Here is a 14,227-nt window from a genome sequence, read left to right on the forward strand (position 1 = left end):
TTGGACGTTGCTGTGCCTCTCACACGTTGGGCCAACTCCTGGTGGAGGAGCTGGGTGTCTGAAGGCAACTCGCTGCCCCCTGGCCTCCCTACACAGGCAAAGTCTTCAGAGGAGGACTGGGCCTCTGGAGGCTGCAAACCTCAGCAGCAGAGACAGGCCCATCCCAGGGAGGGACGCTAGCCCCGAATGTTGGCTTGTCGTCCAGGAAACCTCAGGGGGACAGAGGGGCCCCTTGTGCAGGGTGGCCATTGTGGGAGCATTTCCCAAGGTGGGGGCTGGGGAAGCAGGGGCGAGTGAGTCCAAGGCCAGGGCTCTGTGGGGGTAGCTAGGCCTCTTCTGTTGGGGGAGTCAATGGAGAATCTGAAGTGGCCACATAGGGACAATTTTTACAAGGACAAGTGGGCTCATCACACGTGGAGCACAGTGAGTGGCCGGTCCCATCACAGGGATTCAGTGGCACGACTGTGCCTGTTGTCTAGGGTTAAGGCACAGTGCACGGGGTGGGCCCGAGGCAGCTGTCCCTGACACAATGGTGGCACCACCATTCCTTATATTTATCAGACAGGGAAGGTCTCAGGGAGAGAGCACTTGGGCCTGGCAGGTGCTCAAGTGCTGAGCTGAAATGTGTCTCCCGAAACTCATATGCTCATGACTTCACTCCTTGTGAATATGACCTTACGGGAAATAGATAGGATCTTTACCAAACTTATGGATATTAAAATGAGGTCACTAGGGTGGGCTCTGATCCAATATGACTGGTATCTTTATAGAAGGTGGGAATTTGGAGACAGAGGCACATGAAGAGCACCAAGTGAAGATGAAGCCAGAGGTCGGGGTGATACTTCTAAGAGCTGAGAATCCAAGATTGTCACGAACTACCAGAAGCCAAAGGAGGGGCCTGGACAGAGTCTCCCTCATGGGCCTCAGAAGGAACCAACTCTGCTCACACCTTGGTCTTGAATATCCAGGCCCAGAGCCACTGGACAGTAAGTTTCTGTGGTTTAAGCCACCCAGTTTGTGGTACTTTCTTATAGTAGCCCTAACAAACTAAGACACAGGGAACGCCTTGGGGGAAGGCACTGCATCTGACTCTGAGAGGACATATTTGGGACCAAGTCCCTCCTGTGACATCACAGCCATCCGAAGCATCATGACCTGTTTGACAGGTACACACCTCCCAGATAATAGGCACAGACATCCTCGGGCAAGGCTGGCCTCTGTGATGAGCCTGCACACACCTTCCCTGGGTGTGGCAGCTGTACCAACACCAGTGAAGTGGCTCTGTCCGGGTGTAAGGCCCAGCTTCTCCTGAGGCTCCCTCTAGGTGACAAGCCCAGCCACACTCACCAAAGTTTACCCTGAGACGGACCCCGTAACCCTGAAGTCTCCTGTAGAACAGATTCAGTTGCACCCACCTCGTGGGATGCCCTTTAAGGCTTTCCCTAAATGACAAGCCCAGTCCCCGCTCAGTATTCTTCTCTGGCAAGGGAGGAGCTCCATCCACACCACGTTATTTCCAGAATAAAGAAGTCAAGTCTCAGAAAGCTGCATATAGGATGGTACTCTTTATATAGAAAACATGCTCAAAAAATTTTATAAGATGTTACATAGTTTTCACAGGTACATGTAGCATACATGTATCCAGGCCTGGAAAGGTCACACCTAAACAATAGCTGTTTCTGGAGAATAATCCTGGGTTTGGAGGCTGTAGACAAAGAGAGCTTTGGCCTAACTTGTAAGGTTTTAGTTTCTTTCTTGTATTTTTCTTTTTTAAAACAAGATAAATATGTTTGTAAATTGTTTAATTAAAAATTAACTTTAAAAAACAAAATTGCAAAACTATAGTATGCTCCAATTTTGGCTAAAAATATAGCTACAGCAATATATATACTGAAAAAAGGGGGGAATATATATTGAATTGTTGAAAGTGTATATCTCTGCATAGGGTAATGATGGGGTGGGATTATGGGAGGATTTTGACTTTCTGTGATGGGTATTAGGGCCTGAATATTTCTGTCGCCTCAAATTCCTATGTTGAAACCTAATCCCCCATGTGAGGGTATTTGGAGGCAGGGCCTTTGGTGGCCTACCCTCATAAATGGGATTAGTTCCTTTATAAAAGAGGCCTGAGAGAGTTCTTTTGCCCCTTCCACCAGGTGAGGATGCAGTGAGAAGATACTGTCTATGAACTAGAAAGTAGGTCTTCACCAGACATGGAATCTACTGGCACTGTGATCTTGGACTTCCCAGCCCTCAGAACTGTGATAAATAAATTTCTGTTGTTTATAAGCCATTTGGCTTATGGTATTTTGTTACAGCAGCCTGAGCTAACACAATGTGCTCACAAAATTATCTACAGTGTTTGCATTTTTTTTTTTTTTTTACAAACATGAATTAGTATTGGGAAAAAAAATCTAAAAATATTTTTAAAAATTCAGTGGAAGAATCTGAGAAAGGTGTTAGAACAAATGCTTCAGTCAGTCACAATAAGGGAAGCATCCAAGTGGGATGTTGGGCTTACTCAGGACCACCATGTACAGTTGCACAGGTTGGGCACAATCTCCACATTCACAGGTGATGGATGGTCCACAACACAGGGGAACCTGAGTGTAGATGGGGCTCTTTCCAGGGAATGTCCCGGAAGGAGTGGGGCCTGTCACGGGATCCCACCTCAGGGAGGTAGAGCTGTGGTGAGTGTGGTTGGGCCTCACAGGAAAACCTGCTCCTTGTGCAAGGCTTAGAGTTGCCCTTGGGACTGTTACTAGAATCCTCCATCCTGTCATAGGAAGAGCTTTGCTGAGAGTAATTGGGCTTGATGTGCAGGGATGGACCCTGGGGAAGTAATTCAGTTCATCAAGCCCGAGGGGAAGTGACTGGCTGGACACTTGGGGATACCTGAGAAGGCACAGATGGGACACTTGCCCAGGGATAACTACAGATTGGGAGCCTCAGAGGGTGCTGCTGGGCCTGCCACTCTTGAAAAGGCTGTGGGAGAACTTAAGCTGCCAAATGGGGTTAGATGGCCGTGGGGGCCGGAGTGATCTGCCACCAAAAGGAAGCTTCCCTGGCTGGACCTGCCACTGCAACCCACCCCTTCCGGTGTTCTGTCTTCCCCATGGAAGGCTGGGAAGGTGGGTGGTTGGGGTAAGAGATGGGGATAGACAGAGAAGCAAAGGCGGTGCTCCTTGTCCTTACCCTGATACTCCAGCTTGAATCCTGGCCGGTTCTGGGAGTGGTCGCTGTGGAAATACACGGTGGTCTCGTGGGACGTGGAGAGGAGGGAGCTCGGAAGCTCGTTTCCGCTGAATCTTCCCATCATGCGGCTAGTCTCATAGGGGCCATTCCGGATTTCGATGTAGTCGTGGTTGGGCTCGGTGGAGAAGTTCAGGAACTGGATGTGAGCTCCTGGGAGCAAGACAGAGGCAGACAGTGCCCAAAGCAACACAGTCCTGCCTCAAGTGTGCTGCCTCCTGGAAGCAGCTCCTGCCGGAGCCATGAGTCCCTACTATTGATTTCCCACCCAGCCTAGGCTCCTAGAACAGGCTTTGGGAATTGCCAGTCCAGTCAAGCCTCTTGTCTTTGACAGGGCTGAACTTAAGAGTGTATTATTCATTCAAAAATAAAGGCATCAGTCATTTCAGAGCTCCACTGGAGTTCATTTTATTTTGTTGAAAACAAAGTTCAGGGTCAACACTTGTTTTAATTTATGATTCATATGTCCAATATCAGCATAAAGATAGTTTTGCTAGAATAAACTTTCCATTTAAAAATAACACCCCCCATATTTAATCAAAAGACATGACCTTCAATACTGCTGTTTTCTAGAACCCTTATGATAATTCAGAAACATAGGGCTTAGAAGTATACTTTGTCCCCTCTGTTCCATAAAGAAGCCAAACAAAGTTTACACTTTGGGATCTTAGTGAGTTAATCAAGACCTTCTAGCAACCTGACAGGTTAAATAAATCTAATTAAGTTCTTAATGTACATATTAATATACTGTTTCAAGAACAAAGGTGGGAACATTAATGTTTGTTTACTGATAAGATTTTTCAAAATTAGATCACTATGGAAAATGTTATTGAAGAAATATATTACTGAGCATAGGAAAAAGCCCATACTACATTGCTAATTGTAAAAATCAGAGGACAAAATAGTATGCTGTATACAATTCTAATTTTTGTATTATAAAACATGGAAGAATATTAATTCACTTGCTAAGAATATTTGCTGGGCATTTGCTGTACATCAGGGCTGTGCTAGGCATTGTACAGAATGAGCAAGATCAAGCAGGTCCTTGTCTTCATGAGACTTACATGCTAACGGTGGGGGACTAAGTCATTAGTGATTATCACTGCATGATGAGATTATAGATGGATTTTCATTTTGAAAATTGGCTTATCTGTACTATCTAATGAGCTCTGAATAAGCACATGAGTGTAATTTTTTTTTGTATCTGATCATTTAAAGAACAAAATAAAGACTTGACACTTCATGTTGAAGACCTTTCATCTCCTGCCCTGTTCCATTCCCCTCCTGCCCTCCACAGAAGCAATCACATGAATTTGGAAGATATCCTTCCAGTTCATGGTTTTGAATTCTTAAATATGTATCTGGGTTTATGCGTTTTCAACATTTACATAAATATTATACTGTGCATACTTTTTTTTACATAATATTGTTTTTCAAGGTCTATTCATGTTAATATACAAAAAGATAGTTCATTCATTTTAACTGCATGTTAATTCCATTTTATGAATTATCCAGCCACACAGTTCACTCCCCAATTCATGAACATGCAGATTGTTCCCAAGTTGCAGATAATTTTGCGATTTTTTTTTTTTTTTTTTTTTTTGAGACGGCGTCTTGCTCTGTTGCCCAGGCTGGAGTGCAGTGGCGCCATCTCGGCCTACTACAAGCTCCGCCTCCCGGGTTCATGCCATTCTCCTGCCTCAGCCTCCCGAGTAGCTGGGACTACAGGCGTCTGCCACCAAGCGCAGCTAATTTTTAGTAGAGACGGGGTTTCACCGTGTTAGCCTGTGATGAGCATCTTTGTACACATTATCTAAGGAGCCTCTACTTTTCATTCCACCGCCCAGGCATCGTCCCCTTATACTAAGGAGCACTGAGGGCTGCATGCTCACCAAAGGGGCTCTTTAAGGATGGCGGAATTTCTGACTTGAGCTCCGCGGAAAGAACTGGACTGTGACCGCCATCTAGTGGAGCAGCATGTAGCTGCAGCAGCTCTTTACAAGCTGAGACCAGGTGCCAAGTTAGGGACCTCGGCAGAATCCAACATTAACTTGAAAGCAAGGGATCCGGGGCCTCTGCGACTGGACCCAGCAGTAGCTTCTTCCCTGAAGTCTGAATTAGCACCCAGAACTTAGAGATGAAAATGGTGGCTGAACATAAGGACTTACAAGGAAAGCCACCTCATTCACACTTCTGTTTGCCTTTGGATGTTGCCCTCCCCACCTTCTATCATCTTGGTTCTGTCCCAAGACTGGATGCAGAGGTATAGGGTCTCCCAGATCCTCTTAATGTCTCAAAGTCTGGAGTCTCCTAAGGCTGCCGAGGGTGTCATCGCCTCACACCCAGTTTCCTTCAGAAGATGGTACTGAACAGAAAATAACATCTTTCAGAGGGCCACCAAGCTCTCTCCTCCCCTCCAACCGGATTTAGAGAAGGCCAGTTAGACTGCTTTTTCCCAAAAGCCCCTTCTCTAATATCTAATCACACTCCAGGCTGAATAATGAAGGGTAAAATGGGAGATCTTCATTTCTGGGGCTCACAGACTGGCATTTAGGACTGTGCGGGCATAATCCCCTTGGGACATTTCATTCCTAGAAGCAGTGCAATGGCTGGGGCAAGATGACCCATGTGTACAGCCCATCGGTTCCATGTAAGCACAAAGCCCTCGTCCCTTCAACAGAGACATTTGGGGTTAAATGATATTCCCAGTGCATAATACGTGGATCACCAGCAATTAAATTTTGTACCCACACTGATGTCCTCCACACCCTGACAACCTCCCATTGCCTGGCATACTCGAGCTCCAAAAACAAAAACAAAAAAACAAAAATAACCCCCCCCCCAAAAAAAAAAAAACAACCTTCCCAATCTCTAGGCCATCTGGAATGTGCATACGAAGAAGAATGCAAACTCGATTTCACATTGATTTGGCTCAATTTAATTAGGATGATAAATCAGACATTGGAGTTAAAAGTACAACTTGGGGTCCAATCTCTGTACGACAGATTTCCCCCCCTTTTTAAAAAAAATCCCTGAGTAATTAATTTTTAATTTTTAATATCAAGTGATACAGTGTTAGGTATAACCCAAGTACTTTCTCATTCCACATTCCTGGATTTTAGTTTATGGCTCAAATAACAATAATGGCAACCCCTAAGATTTTTCTCCCCCTGTATGTTAATCTCTGCCATTCTTAATTGGTCTTCACAATTGCACAAGAGGTCAATAGATGAGAAAACAGAGAGGCAGAGTGCTAAACAGGCTTGGCCCAAGGTTGTGCTAAGAGATTTTGGCGGACAGTGGTTTTAAGCTCAGGGGTCTGGGCATGAAGCCTGTCTCCTCTGGGGGTTGGAGACTTACCAAAGCCCACGGGCAGTGCTATTTTCCAGGAGCAGTCCATGTTACTGGGGTAGTTGCCTGGGAAGCCGGGGCTCAGGATCACCCCCTCCATCTCCTCCACTGTTCCCCCACACTGTGCTGTGACAATGAGATGAGACAGAGGGTCAGGACAACATCAAGGGGTGTACAGCGCCCTGCCAATGTTTGGAAGCTCCCTTCAAGCAGCAGTTTTTAAGCTTTCATGAGTCATAAAGCCCCTTGAGAATCCAAAGGAATCTTCTTAAAAGACTATGCCCATAGGCAACATTCAGTATGTACATTCAGGAAGGGAAGTGCATTCTAGGACAGCCTAAAAGTCCACAAGCCCAAGTTATGGACCCTTGACCTTGAACATGCCCTTCACAGGTCAGTTCCCTGGTGAGGATGTGCAAGAAAAGTGAAGTTCTGTGCCAAAAGAAGTCCGATCATTTCTTACCCTATCCCCCAAATCTCCCTCTCCTCACTGCCCAATCCACTCTTCCAAGACTGCAGATAAAGGATGAAAAAAGGCCCAGTCCCCATTCTGTGCCCGGCTCTTCTCAAATATGCATTTCAGGGGGCAGGGTGACCGGCAGGGGAGGCTCACCATGAGCCCATCCTCAGAAAAGTGACTGTGATCAGCGTTTCACAGGAGCCGACCATCAGGCTGTCTGAGTGACCCAAGGGCTTAGGGACATCTGATATGCCAATCAAGGTGAGTTCAGAGTCATCTGAGGATGCAGGGCTGGGGTGCTCCTGCAGTCCGGTTAGTTGACATCAGTTCTTTTCTTTTGCATCTTATTAGGAAAAGGTTGCGTGAACAGAAAGGGGCTAGCCAGTCTTAGAGACCCAGGGAAAGGATCGTAGAACAGGGATTGGCAGGTCCAGGCAAGTGTTTTCTGGGGAGAGGGCAGCTTGGCAAACAGACCCGAAAACAGTGCAGAGTAGGCTCCAGCCTCGACTGCCTGGGTCACCATCCCACCTTCACTTCCGACGGGATCATGGGTAAGTTCAAAACCCTCCAGAACTTGGTTTCCCACAACTGTAAAATGGAACTAGTGACAGCACCTATTTAACAGGGTTGTTATGAGGCCACATCAGAAAGGACTGCCTTTTACTTGGGACAAGGCTGGCATATGTTGTAAACCCCCAAAGAACAGCAGCTGCTGTTAAATGGATGGTTTCCATGGCAAGGTCTTTGTAGTCTCTAATGGGGGAAAGTGCCTTGGGCTGACCATTCACATTTCTGGCCTGCTCCACAGATGCCCATGACCTACGCCGTGGTGAAACCACAGAGGAGAAATGCTGTCGTGCTTGAGTGTCACTCCCTTACCTCCCTGCACTTCCTACTCCAAGGTCAGCCTTGAAGGGCACCTCACAGTCGACTGGGCACCAGAGAACCTTAGGTTTCCGTTCCTGACTCTGCCACTTCCTTTTTAATCCTAAAAGACTGAGATTTCTTGTTTGCAAATTGAGGGTAATAGTACCTCCCCTGAAGGGCTGATATGAGGAAATATGAAGCTCCATGCCTAGCATATAATAGATATTAAATAAATGTGCCTTTCTTCCTTGCCTAGCTGGACCAGAAGCTTCTGAAGGGGAGACGCTGTCTTTTCTTGTGTCTACTGATCTGCTCATCACTGCTGTAGCACAGGGTAAGGGACGAAGCCAAGTCCTTGTTTCACACGTAACCCTCAGCATTTCTTTTTCTTTTTTTTTTTTCTTTTTTTTTTTTTTTTTGAGATGGAGTTTTGCTTTGTCACCCAGGCTGGAGTACAGTGGTACAATCTTGGCTCACTGCAAGCTCCACCTCCCGGGTTCAAGTGATTCTCCTGCCTCAGCCCCCTGAGTAGCTAAGATTACAAGTGTGTGCTACCACATCTGCCTAATTTTTGTATTTTTAGTAGAGATGGGGATTCACCATGTTGGCCAGGCTGGTCTCGAACCCCTGACCTTAAGTGATCCGTCCGACTCGGCCTCCCAAAGTGCTGGGATTACAGGCATGAGCCACTGCGCCTGGCCACCCTCAGCATTTCTTTATTAGATTTGTCTGTCTGTCCCACAAGAAGTTATGGGGGAAGCCCAAAGTGCCTAGAAATTTCATCTGGGATCTGATTGATTAACTGGAGCCAGAACGGTCATCATCATGTTTTCAAATGGGCAGACCTCCTGTAACTTTTCATTTGGTGGGGCAGAGGATTCCAAAAGTCATGACTGTGTTAAATGGGAGTTACAGATTATAAAAACATCAGTTTAAAACGACTGACTTGGAACAAATCCAGAATATCAGACTTTCTTCTGATTTGAACTTGAACTCAATGATACACTACTGAGCTAAGATCCCTGAGAGAAAATGGGTTGGAATGAATTGTAAAGTCTGGGCTCTCTTACCAATACAGAGTGGAGGAGGGTAGTTCCATCGCCGCACGGTTCCGGGCATGCAGGAGATGTGGGCGTGGCCCTGGAGGAATCAGGAACAGGGATGGGCTAGCTGTCCCCGTGGGCACAATTGTATGTACAACCAGGGGCTGTACAGGGGTCTGGTTCAGGGGCCTCATGTTAAGGAACAAGATACACAAAGACACACAGATCCACTGTGGGATGGGAGTAAGGCAGAGGGAGAGAGAATTTGGGGAAGGACAATTATTAACAACCATTACTAAAGAATTCTCATTATTAGAGGTTTCCTTGTGAGATTCCTTTAATTACTAAATTCCCTGATGGCCTTCAAAGGGAAATTAAATTTCCCTAAAGCCGAATGAAACCCAACTTTGCAGGAACACATTGGAGGTTGGCTTGTGCCAAATTGTTAAAGTCAGCAGAGTTTATCTTTCGCATGAACAGCTCCAGGAGAGGATAATGGTACCCAGGGGACCTGGGGGCTGCTCCCTGTTCTTTGGTGACTGTAGCTCTGCTGGTACAAGGCTGGCCAACCACATCTCAGGGGACACCTGTTTCCTGCTCTAGGGTGTCAGGGGAGGTACCTGGAGGGCATATCCCGGCTCACACTGGAAAGACACTACATCATTCACCAAGTAGCGCTCGCCAGTCTTCACCCCATTACTGGGCACAGCAGGTTCCGGACAACTGCTCAGGCCCACCGCTAGACAAGACAGAGACAGAAGGAAAGGAGAATGGACTAGCCCAGCAGGTCAGCACGGCGGTAGGCTGGGGTGATGCTGGCGGCAGGGAGAAGGGGTGCCTCTAATTTGTGCTTTCTCTCATCTTGTAGGCTAGTTCTTCCCAACTGTCTTCACCTTGCAGCACACAGAGAAAAACAGAATATTTACATGGCATGGAGGCTCAACAGACCAAAAGCTCCTTGGGGAAGGTGGGTGTGATCCCAGGGGATGCTGGCTGTCCTGTCCACCCACTGAACTCTTAGAGAGGGGGCTTAGCTAGGGAGACTTCTCTGCATGCTCTCTTCCCACATCCCTCCTGCTTCCTACTCTTAACTCCCCTCTGTCTTCCTTATCCTAAGAAGACAGATCCTGTGGACTAAGACAGAGAGAGAGAGAGAGGGGGAGAGAGAGAGAGAGAGAGAGAGAGAGAGAGAGGGAGAGAGAGAGGGGGGAGGGAGAGAGAGAGAGAGAGAGAGAGAGGGGAGGGAGAGAGAGAGAGAGAGAGAGAGAGAGAAGAAAGTCAAGAAGGAAGGAGAGCAGGGAGGGACATATCAGCGATGCTCAGGGGCTCAGTTAGAGTCAGTTAGAGTCAGACCAAACCCAGTCTGACCCCAGGTCCGCCAAGTGGAGGCCAAGACCTGAGGCCACATGGGCTCATGTCTGACCCTGTCCCCTGCTCTCCCTGCCTCCCCTCCTAAAATGGTCCTCATCCTGCTTTGAATCCCTCCCTGGCTGCCTCTCACACAGCAAATGGGAGTGTAGCATTTCCAGACAGGGGGCTTCCTGCCTCATCTGTGCTTTGCAGGAGTCCATGTACAGGTGCAGGCACTTCAGATGCACTAAAAAGTTTCTGTGCCTTGCTGGACTGGACTTGGAGGGCACTTCTCCAGGGGCAAGGGCCAGAAGACTCATAAGGAGGCGGAGAGGAAGCTGTAAACTCTAAAGTGGTCTTCTTCATCAAGGCGGCAGAAAGGGGTGGATGGCGAACTGTGTACCTGGGTGGCATGGCCCAGAGAGTGTGGGAGATGGCAGCCTCGGCCCTTCTGGAGGCTCCCTTGGGGGATACAGGCTCCCTGAGGAGTCCACCTGTATCCAGTGCCCACAGGCAGCTAGGGGCTCATGGAAAAGAAACAGGGAAGGATCAATCAGCCTAGACCACCAGCCACCAACCCATCTTCCCAGGCAGCAGCAGATGAGTCCTCATGCCACATTCAGAGATGAGACTCTGATAACTACATGTGCTTTTTTTCCTTCTGAGGGAAACTCACATATAACAAAATGCACAAATTGTCATGAACATGGTAATAAGCAAGTAAACATCATAATCTTGAGTGTACTTGTGCTGAGTTTTGACAAATGCCTGTACCTGTGTAACCCAAACACCTGTCAAAACCACAGAACGTTGCTATCACTCTGGAAATTCCTTCACACTCTTTGCAGGCAATTCCTGTCCCACATGTGCTTTTAAGATGTGAGTGTGATATTTGGAAATGAAAGCTCTCTGAGCCTTGTCCAAAACTCTCAGCAGCTGAGACAAAAGACCCCAAGGACAAGCATTAAAAACATCATAAAAACTGAGTTTCAAGTGATTCATTTGTCATCTTGTCTATTTCTCCCCCTTCCTCTCCATACTCCAAGTAGAACAAAACTCACTATTTAGTGCAGTGGTCGCAACTAAGTAGACTGACTTATTGGAAAGACCTACTTACTGTCCAGTGATGGACAGAAAAGCTGAATGAGAACAAAAAAGCATGGTAGGAAGAAAAATGGAATGAGAGAAAGGTGAGGCTGAAGAGAAAAATGGAGGGAGATAGAGAAAAGTCCATTCTAACTTATCTTATGCTACACAGATTGATTTTATTTAAGCCATGCTTACAGCAAAGGAAAAATTTTTTTATCATATGTAATGTATTACTTTTGAAAGCATATTGCTCCATTTCCATTTAAATTAAATAAACATTAATTATGAATCATAGCAGTGGATGTGACTTTTCAGTACCCTTCGAAACCATTTGCCTCTACAATAGCAGTTAATTCTCTATCGTCTGTGAGCTCTTTGTAGATTATCCTACAAAATAAAGTATAACTACAGGGCCCTGGCTCCTAGGAATTCCAGTCTCCAAATACAGTGGGAAGCTCTGTTTCTCCCTCCTAGCTCTTCCCATCATGAGGGGACAACATATGAAATGTCAGCTACTGAGAAAACTGCCACTCCCCTTGGACAAATAAAATTGAGAAGAGGTGGATTTTTTCCTGGGAATGAGGCAGTAGAATGGTAAAGTGATTTAGGAAGAAAATGTGTCTTTGGAAGAAGAAAGAACAGAGAGGATTCTAGGGAACATTTAAGAACTCAAAATATTGGATAGAGAAACAAAACTGGAGAGAACAGAGAAGAAGGGGTAAAAGGAAAAAATGTGATTTAGTCAAGAAACCCAGGATATTTCACTGCACCAGGGGAGTGAAGCCTTACACATCTGCTGGGGGGAGTCTCAGAGGTCCCTGTCCTACCCTCTACCCTGCAGGGTCTGCTTCTAGCTGTCCTGAGCTGGGTCTTTTTTATTTTTTCCAGGTGCATGCTTCAGTTCTTTCAGGTGACGAGCATCCTGGGATCTATGTAATTCTTTCCAAAGCAGGTGGATGAAGTTCATTTGTTTCACAGACCCAGGTGGGCATGTGTGTAACATATAGTTCTGACCCACTCAGGCATCTAGCACCAAGTGGGCCTTCTTTCTGCTCAGGCCCATGCTGTCACAGATGGTCAAGCCAACCATGCCTTCCTACATTTTTCTCTTCCCGTTGCAAACCTAACAACTCAGGCATCCGCTTCTGCAAGGCCTAGCTTTAGCTCCTTTCCTTTGTACTTTCTTAGCACCTCAGGTTTCACTAAAATGACTGTGTCCATGTCCATCTCTCCCTCTAGATTTTGTGCTTTTGAAGGCAGGGGCCTTGTCTTATTCACCTTTGTGGAGACCTAACACAGGGCGTGGCACATTGCAGGTGCTCAATGTTTCTTCACGACATTTGCTTCTTCACCTGCCCACAACCATTCTCTCCCTTGAACCACTTCTCTACCATCTAGAGTCATCCAAGAGAGCACCTGTAATGCTGTCATGCACCTCTCCGTATCTACCTCTCTCTAGTGGACTTTGACTGACCCATCTTAATTGTTCCCAATCCGAGCACAGTGCCTGGCATGTTGTAAATGCTCAATAAGTATATGCTGAATAAAAGTGCAAAAAATGCTGCTGCCTACCTATTCTTCCCTGTACCCAGTGGAGAAAGGGGGTGGGGCAGGCAGTCCCAGTATGCAAGCAGTTTCCCTAGAAACCTCTTTCTTTGATCCCCAGAAGGCACATCCACAAATCTTTTTCTGTGAAGAGTATTTAGTAGTGACCACTGAGGGATGCCAGAAGCCAGGATATAAGGGTTTGAGCCTGCAGTGAGAAATCTGGTAGAAGATGAGTGAGGTATCCAATGAGAGGAGGAACTTCAAAAATAATCGCATCACAGAACTAGAGGTTAGAGAGGCCAGGTTTTAGAACTGGGGGAGGAAGGCACAATATTCTTACATCCCAATTATATACTGGGACCTTGGCCAATGCAAGTCCCCTTTCCATACCTGGTGTGGATACTGAGCAGGCATACAGGTTTTCGAGTAACAGACACTTGGATGAGAACTCAGCCTTGAGGAGGTTTCAGACCTTCTCCAGGCTTTAGCATCCTCACCTAGGCTTGTGGGAAGGCTTACGTGGGATGGACAACATGCAGCTCCAATATAACCCTTGCTCAGAAGGGGCTCAGTAACTGCTAGGTCCCACCCTGAACCCCGTACCAGCCAAGACCCCGGATTCTTACTTTTGTATTCCAAGTGGAAGCCAGCTGCAGAGACGCTGATATCTGAGTAGAAATGAAGGTAGAGCTGGTTGGAGGTGCTGTTCAGAAGGGCAGGCACAGTTGTTCCTAGGGCAAGGATACCAGGGGTCATTTAAGTTTGGCTCCTCCAGGCCCTTGCATTCCTTCCCATTCTTCTGGATTTTGCTACCTGCTGACATTCTGCTCCCAAGGCCCCCAGATGTCCCCAGTTATGAAACTCACTAAATGACAAATTAGCACTCCTCAGAGGGCTAGGTGTCCAATGGCTGAGGGAGGGGAAACTCTAATCTGCTTGCTGTAAAATGAGCAGTGGCAGGGCCATGTGTCCACAGGAGGGTGAGGTATGAGTTCGGTCTCCTCTTAGCCATCTTCAGGATAGCTCTGACCCGTATTATTCTCTGGGCAGTCCTGCAGGGTGGACAGTTTATCTGGAGCATCTGACTCCTCTTTATCTCCTGGCCATCTAGAGTTCTGGGCCTAAAAGATTCAGATAATTGCCCTGGCCACTGGGCACAGCTATACACCACACTCAGTCAGAATTCCATCACTAGAATGGCAAAATGGTGTTGCCACTTTGGAAAACAGTTAGGAAGTTCCTCCAAAAGTTAAACATAGAGTTCCCC

General features: G+C 46.8%; 1 protein-coding gene across 7 annotated transcripts in view; it reads right to left on the reverse strand.

Moving 5' to 3' along the window:
• Positions 1–14,227, reverse strand: part of CSMD2 (CUB and Sushi multiple domains 2) — a 649,640-nt gene that overhangs the window by 96,995 nt on the left and 538,418 nt on the right. For all 7 annotated transcript variants that reach the window (XM_021939191.2, XM_021939203.2, XM_031666818.1 and 4 more), the window contains 5 exons: positions 13,587–13,691; positions 9,594–9,712; positions 9,001–9,070; positions 6,613–6,729; positions 3,196–3,405 (listed from right to left, as the gene is read on the reverse strand). In XM_021939191.2, the coding sequence (XP_021794883.2) occupies positions 3,196–3,405; positions 6,613–6,729; positions 9,001–9,070; positions 9,594–9,712; positions 13,587–13,691 (621 nt within the window). The remainder of the gene's footprint in view (positions 1–3,195; positions 3,406–6,612; positions 6,730–9,000; positions 9,071–9,593; positions 9,713–13,586; positions 13,692–14,227) is intronic.

The sequence above is a fragment of the Papio anubis genome, chromosome 1 (genome assembly GCF_008728515.1).
Source record: "Papio anubis isolate 15944 chromosome 1, Panubis1.0, whole genome shotgun sequence".
Lineage (NCBI taxonomy): Eukaryota > Metazoa > Chordata > Mammalia > Primates > Cercopithecidae > Papio > Papio anubis.